The 7,662-nt window shown below is 43.6% G+C and overlaps 1 protein-coding gene and 1 long non-coding RNA gene across 5 annotated transcripts in view; one reads left to right on the forward strand and one right to left on the reverse strand.

Annotated features, from left to right (window-relative positions):
- Positions 1–1,375, forward strand: part of PCDH19 (protocadherin 19) — a 142,976-nt gene extending 141,601 nt beyond the window's left edge. For all 4 annotated transcript variants that reach the window (XM_020802122.3, XM_020802123.3, XM_020802124.3 and 1 more), the window contains one exon: positions 13–1,375. In XM_020802122.3, coding sequence (XP_020657781.3) covers positions 13–605 — 593 coding nt within the window. In that variant the 3' untranslated portion in view covers positions 606–1,375. The remainder of the gene's footprint in view (positions 1–12) is intronic.
- A 2,105-nt stretch (positions 1,376–3,480) lies between these two features.
- The window catches only part of LOC144584457 (uncharacterized), an 855,455-nt gene continuing 851,273 nt past the window's right edge, over positions 3,481–7,662 (reverse strand). The window contains exon 2 of the long non-coding RNA XR_013538720.1: positions 3,481–5,989. This is a non-coding gene — a long non-coding RNA (uncharacterized LOC144584457). The remainder of the gene's footprint in view (positions 5,990–7,662) is intronic.

The following is a 7,662-nucleotide window of genomic DNA, read 5'->3' on the forward strand; positions in this document are numbered from 1 at the left end:
TCCTTGCCATAGATCAAGGTGAAGGATTTCATTGCCGGGAAGAGTGTCGAATCCTTGGCCATTCTGACCGTTGCTGGATGCCGCGGAACCCTGTCCCCAATCGAGCGAAATCCCCCGAACACGGAAGAAACGTCATGTCCCTCTCTATAGAAGCCACGACTGTGGATACAGAGCTTTACGAAGACTGTAGCACAAAGAGAACTTTTGCCACCTTTGGCAAGGATGGGAATGAGCCCTCCTCCGAGGAGCGAGGTGGCCCGGTCAACGTGAAAGGTAAAAGAACAGTGGATTTGCCCATCTGTAGCCCAAAGGTCAACGGCGCAGTTCGGGAGGCAGGGAACGGCTGCGAAGCTGTCAGTCCCATCACCTCACCCGTCCACCTGAAGAGTCCCTTGTCGGGGAAACCATCAGCCTCCTACAAAATGCACTGCCCAGCAAGCCGCGACCTGGAGCCGTTTGTAAACAATGGTCCTTCTCGGCCCACGGAGACGGAGCTGAGGGGGCCAGACAGTGAAAACATAATGCATGAGATTAACCCTCTTCTGCAAGAATGTAGAGAGATAGACTCTCCAGGAATGAAGAGGCTCAAAGACATAGTACTCTAAGCAAGGCCTTGGGAAGGAGGAAAAAAGGAAACCACTGAACCCGGACGTGTGTGTATCATTTTTAACAGCTTACCAATGGTTCACAAATCTGCTGTATTTAAATGCTTTCCCTAAATGTATTGTTTATACAAATGAAGCTGTTGTTCATGTGACAATCCCACTTGGTTCAACAGGAGGCAGGGGCGTTTGCAAAACTAGCATTTGGTTTCTTTCCTTTCGCTTCTCGTTTTTCCCGGTGGCAGGGGTGGCGGCAAGGTGGCCGTTCTGTTGAGGGAAGTATTATCAACAAGGTATTTTGCATTTCTATATTTTTGTAGCGCACCAGACCTCTATATGAAGATCTATTTAAAGAAAAGAAAAATCTTAAAAATAATAAAATTAATAATATTGGATCCCACCCTACAGTCCTGTCTAGGGTTAGTGCTAAAGTTTATTTGAACCTGTCCTCTAATTTCACCAGTGGGGTTTCTGTTACTCCTGATGCAACAGTGACCTGGGCACTGGATGGTCTCATTCCACTCCCAACAGCTGTGATGTAGTTGCAGAAGCCATAATATGTAAGTTGGAGCCTCCCTGGTACAGGAGAGAACTCTGCACACAACCATCTCTGTATGGGCAGCCAAACCCCAGGGAACTGTGAATTGTGGTGGATTGCACTCCTGACATGCCCCTGCACTCAGAGCCCAATTTCTGCCTTTCAGATGTTGCTCTTTTACAATGAATTACCCCTGCCTTTGGAGTCTTTTTGCTGCCACTTGTTTCTCTGTACTCTTATCGTACTTGGTATTGCAGATTCCTGTATGTCTAGTGATGGGAAAGGCTTTCAAGCTTATTGGTCCCCTTGTTTTCAAGTGGCTTTCTACAGACAACAGAGAAACAATCCAAACATAAAACTTGGGGAAACTGAAAATTTTCATCTTTTCACCGATCCTTGACAATTCTCTCTCTCTCTTTCTCTCTCTCTCCGCCCCTGTGTAGAGTTTTTTCCCCAAGTTGTTTAGGGGTTATTTTAGCATCTCATTTGCAATTGTTAGATGCACCGTCTTGAAATTTTTATGAGGTCTGTTTCTTTTTCTTTCCTTGCAGTCTCATGGAATGATAAAGCATAATGTCCCCAAGACACTATGTATTGATTTCAAAGTGTCAATCTTCCCCAGCCCCCTTCCCGCCACATATCTTGAACCCAGAACAATGGATTGATTTCAGTGTGCAGTGCTGTGCCATAGGTAAAATCCTTACCCTGTAAGCATTCTGTGATCTTTAAACATTTCTGTGACATTTAAATGGACTTGCCCCTAATGTCATCCCATTTGTTGGTATGTTGGCATGCCAAAAATCACTGGCTCAAGAATACCACTGGTATTCTAATGCTATATGAGAATTTGCTTGTAGAACATTGGAAGATATGTGGGCTTCCAAGGGGTCTTGGACTACAGTGTCCCACAAACTTTCATCACTATGTACGCTGAAAAGGATGGATGGTAGCTATAGCTGAGCAACATCTAGAAGAACAGCTCTGGGCTAGTTAATGTGGTACGTCCATGTCAGTACAGAAACATGGAATGCTTGGCTGAATTCAAGCTTATCCCAACCTCAAGCGGTAACTACATGCAGAGATGGCACAGTGGCTCTTGACATGGTGGTCCTTGCTCACGTCTGTTCCAGACCTTCCTGAATGTACAGTTGCAAGATGGGTATACTTGGCTTATAAAACTATGAGAAGGATCTTGGAATCGTTGTAGATCACAAGCTGAATATAAGCCAACGATATGATGTGGCTACAAAAAAGGCAAACACTATTTTAGGATGCATTAATAGAAATATAGTCTCCTGCGAAGTACTAGTCCTCCTCTATTTGGCTCTGGTTAGGCCTCATCTAGAGCACTGGTTCTTAACCTTGGGTTACTCAGGAGTTTTGGACTGCAACTCCCAGAAGCCTTCACCACCAACTGTGCTGGCTGGGGTTTCTGGGAGTTGCAGTTCAAAAACATCCGAGTAACAAAGGTTAAGAACCACTGATCTAGAGTATTGTGTCCAGTTCTGTACACCATAGTTTAAGAAGGATGCAAACAAACTGGGGCAGGTTCAGAGGAGGGCAATAAGTATGCTCAGGGGACTGGAAACCAAGCCTTGTGAGGAAAGACTGAAAGAACTGGGCAGTTGAGACTTTAGAAAAGAAGGCAGCGGAAAGGTACAATAGCACTTTGCAAACACTTGAAAGACAGCCATACAACAGAAGAGGGGCAGAATCTGTTCTTGATCATCCCAGAGTGCAGGACATGTAATCATGGGCTCAAGATACACAAAGCCAGATTTAGGCTCAATCTCAGGAAAAACCTCTTAACTGTTAGAGCAGTATGACAAAGGAGCCAATTATTTCAGGAGGTGTTGAGCAAGCCATCACTTTAAAGCAGGCTTGTCCAACCTTGGCCCTCCAGATGTTCTTGGACTTCAACTCCCAGAAATCCTGGCCAGCAGAGTTGATGGTGAAGGTTTCTGGGAGCTGTAGTCTAAGAACATCTGGAGGGCCAAGGTTGGACAAGCCTGCTTTAAAGCATTCAAGAGAAAACTGGTCAACCATCTGTCTGATCTGCTTTGATTTGGATTTCTGCATTGAGTAGAAGATTGGCCTCAGTGGCCTTATAGGCCCCTTCTAACTCCGTAATTCTGTGCCTCTGTTACTTTAATACAGGAACTGTGCTTCCTTCATTAGATCCTCCAGATGCTAAATTAAGCTTGCACGTTTATCCTGTGGGCCCCTAATGTGTGTGTAAGGGAAAATGTAGAGAGGCGAGAAGAAAGGTTGCAAGCCATATTATTAAATGACCTTAAGAAGAGTCATTGTGCTGGACACACTCTTGGACTCTGTTGGCTCTTGGAGAAACACAGTTGGATCCTTTCTTAAGAGAAAGGCAGCCTCTCTGAGCCTGCCCCGGGCAGGAAGGGATTGATGAGTCCATTTGCTGGATTTGTGTCTATGCATCCTTAGCGAGCTGGCTTTTGAGTGGTGGCATAACGTGTGGTCCGGACTCCACCTTGGTAACCTGAAGGAATTAAGCAGTGGAAACTGTCGGAGAGCAGAGCGATTGCATTTCTCCGCATATCTGCTCAGCTGCCCAAACAGTTGTACTCAGCATGGATTTTCTTCTTAGGTAGTGCGTTGCAGAATTGCAGCTTAAATGTAAGGATGGTGCTGATTAAGCAAATGTGCCTTTGGTTTGAAACAAACAGATCAATGAGTCTCTGTTCCCTTTCCGTCACAACCAGTGATATAGTGGGGCCAAGGCTTGCAGGGTCACAGTGGCAGGATGATGGGTCATCTGCTGTCCCCACCCCAAGATGTCCTTCTCCCTTCTGAGCTAACCTTCATTCCAGAGAAGATGGGTGACTCTGATTTCACTGCTTTGGGTTTGAGTCTGACCTTTACAGGAGCTCTCAAGTATGCTGAATCCTGGCCCCAAATGAGGTACAGCACCTTGGATAGCTCCTGTAAAGTTCAGGTGCAAATCCAGAGTGGTTTTGCCATTCCTTTGAAACTGGAGCCACCAGTTTCTAGTGCTTCAGTCTTAATAGTAACTGGAGGTAGGAATGGATTTTACTTCTTCTGTACGTTCTGATTACTTTTTGCCAAGAAAACCCTGGAAAAGGTTGCCGTAAATCAGAATCACATTGATAGCACTTAATTCCTGTTATTATACCAGTTATGGGGGTGGTGTGGTTTTGAATGGTTATAGAAGAATCATGCATTTCACCAAAGATTTGCTCCTAGCAGAGATGAAGGCTTCTAAAGTCATTTTGGTTGATATAGCAGTTCCACCAGTTGCCTATGTTTGTGAGCTTCCCTTCAGCTAGGAGGATTATTCTGATGGAGGCCTAACTCTTCAAAATAGACTGTTACACCAGCGGGCATAACTGTTGCCTGTTTTGTGTGGCTGCAAAATATGGAGACAGGAGAGTGTTTCTTTGCTTCACGATTCATCTAAGATGACATACTCTCCCTGCATCCATAAGCAACAATTGCAAAAAAGAAGGAGTATCTTGTTCATTGAATGGCATCTCTTTTCTTCCCATTAGAGAATATTTTCCAGCCTGGGCTAAAAACAGGTTTCACTATTGTTCTTCACATTTGAGAATATATATTTTTTTGCCCTAGAACATAACTTCTGAGAGCACAGAGATCAGTGGGAGAGGAAGCATATTGCTATTTCAACACTTGCTCTGCCAATCAACAGAAAATAATGGTTTCCAGAGAAATAATCTTCCAGACTCTAACCTATCTTGATAAAAAAAAAAAAAGTTTAGTCACTTTTGATTTATTTAAATTAAAAAAATGGCTACAGGAAAAACAGCCTCCAATCTTTATCATCCTAGAAATCAAATAAGCTGGAGTAATTTCTTTTCTTTAGAAAAAAGGTAGAGAAAATGGATAGGGCTCTGCGTTCTGCTCTTCCATGCAGTTCTCTCATTTACAGACTGTCATCGTGTTTTATTTTTCTAGTAATTTGAAATTGCATTTTTTTTTTAAAGAGAAGAAATTTGTAATGCAATCACAACCACTTCTGATTGGTATAGCTTATTACTAACCCTTGGAGACATAATCCTATATGGGACCTGATTCATGGATATTGATGGTGGTGTAGGAAAGATCCCCAGCACCGGCTGCCTTGTGTGGCTGAAAAGGAGGAGATAGAACGGGACAAGAGGCCAGCCCTTTATTGAGAAGAACTGATGAGACTTCCAACACGTGGGCCAATGTAGCAGTCTTAAATGCTGTATAGCAGGACGTGTCAGGAAACTGGCTTTCTTAGTCAGCCTGATTCCTACAAGTCTGGCTTCTGTTATGGATATCCTAGCTTGAATTTTCTGGTGTCTGCACCTCCGACCAACTCTGGTTTCAGTTTCTGTGGCTCTTGACAGTCTGTAGCTTTTCCAGAAAAAAAATGCCATGGGTTTGTCTCACATATGGGTGGTGAATGTTGACCCTTAGCCATTAACCCCATTGTAGTCAGTGGAAAAAGATTATGGAGCTGTGCAGTAGGATTCCTGTATCCGCAGGATCAGTATCCACGGTTCCGCTTACCCATTGCCTGAAAATATTGAAAAAACTGAAAAATACGTATTTCTATGATGTAATTAGTAGAACTGGGCACTAGAGGGATTTAGAGACAATGATAAAGATAGGGTTCACTATTATCCATGGTTTTTGGAATCCATAGGGAGCTTGGAACCAATTATCCACGGATACTGCAGTCCTGCTGTATTCCAAAACATCTGTTGGGCCAAAGATTTTTCATCCCTGGATTAGACAATGTTGGCCTCCTCCACATTTTGCCAGGGAGTGAAGTTGTGACTGTAGGATTGACTACAGTTTAAAATTATAGTATCTTGCCCAAAATCCTCTTGTTATTCATGAAGATGAGAAACCAACATGAATGAACATCTGTTCTTTCCTTCCTTATATTTTCCACTGCTACAGCCCATATATCGTTCCTACCATTACTTGTGACTATTATCATCATGGGTAGGGTCCATCCATTTTTCTAATACAGTGGTGCCTCGCTTGACGAGGATAATCCGTTCCAGCGAAATCGCTGTAGAGCGAAATCCCCGTCAAGCGAAATAAAAAAGCTCATTGAAATGCATTGAAAACCCGTTCAATACATTCCAATGGGCTGAAAACTCATCCTCCAGCGAAGATCCTCCATAGGGGCGGCCATTTTCGGTGCTTGTATACCGAGGAATCTGTCCAAAAACACAGCGGGGAGCCATGTTGAGCAGTTGGTGGCCATTTTGAAAACCCAACGATCAGCTGTTTTGATCATCGTAATGTGAGGAATTGGTTCCCGAAGCAGGGAACTGATCCCCGCAAAGCAGTTTTTGCCCATTAAAACATTGTTTTGTGATTGCAAAAGCAATTACAAAAACTTCATTGTGAAGTGGATTCATCGTCAAGCGGGGTAAGCGTTAAGCGGGGCACCACTGTACTGGATATGTGCAGTGCACAAAACAGAGTGGGGGTTGAGTCATAATTGCAGGCAATCAGATTCCTGTATGGAGGATCTAATTCTGCTTTATTGATGAGATTATTTGCTCATCTAGTCCAATATTGACTGCACTGGCTGGCAGCAGTGCTATAGGATAGAAGAGGTATTAGGCATCACTTACTACTTGATCCTTTTAACTTGAGGTGGCAAAGGTTGAATCTGAGTCTATGATCTCCCAGTGAGTTAGGGTCCCCTCCCATTGGCCTCTGTGAGAGTCACCATGTTTGTTTCCATTTGTTTGGGGAAAGTGTTCTTAATATATGTTTGCTCAGTGGATGCAGAGTACTATGAAGAAAGTTGGTGGGGCAGTCTCCATGCATTCCCCCATGGGCTTCTTTGCAGTTGCACTCCCACTTGAGAGAATGCAACTTCTGTTAATTTCATCCTATGGAAACAAACTTGAGCTAGTTTTTGTAGCCTCCAAGCACCCCAGAATTATTCAGTTAAAAATACAGTGGTGCCTCACAAGACAATGTTAATTCGTTCTGCAAAAAACACTGCCTTGCGAAAACATCGTCTTGCGGAATGCGGTTCCCCATTGGAATGCATTTAAATCTATTTAATGCGTTCCAATGGAAAAAACATCGTCTTGTGAAAATCGTCCATAGAAAACATCGTCTTGCGGAACGCGGTTCCCCATTGGAATGCACTGAAATCTATTTAATGCGTTCCAATGGGGAAAAATCGTCGTCTTGCGAAAATCGTACGTAGAAAATATCGTCTTGTGAAGCGCCACAGCGATCGCAAAAAACAATCGTCTTGTGAGTCACCACTGTAACTCCTTCCAAGCCTTGGTGGTGGCTGAAATTTGGCAGCAAACCACAAATCTGCTGCTGTCTATGTCTGGCAAATAAATAGTCGCTTTACCTTTTGTTAGCTGCAGAAGTGTTTTATGTCTGGTTTCACCACCGTGGTTGGAGCCATCTGTCCTTGCTTTTAAAAGAGGGCCGAGCTTTTTCTCCAACAGCACACAATTCCTTCATAATCTCAATTTGGGAAAATGATCTCTTTTC

The sequence above is a fragment of the Pogona vitticeps genome, chromosome 11, assembly GCF_051106095.1.
Source record: "Pogona vitticeps strain Pit_001003342236 chromosome 11, PviZW2.1, whole genome shotgun sequence".
NCBI lineage: Eukaryota > Metazoa > Chordata > Lepidosauria > Squamata > Agamidae > Pogona > Pogona vitticeps.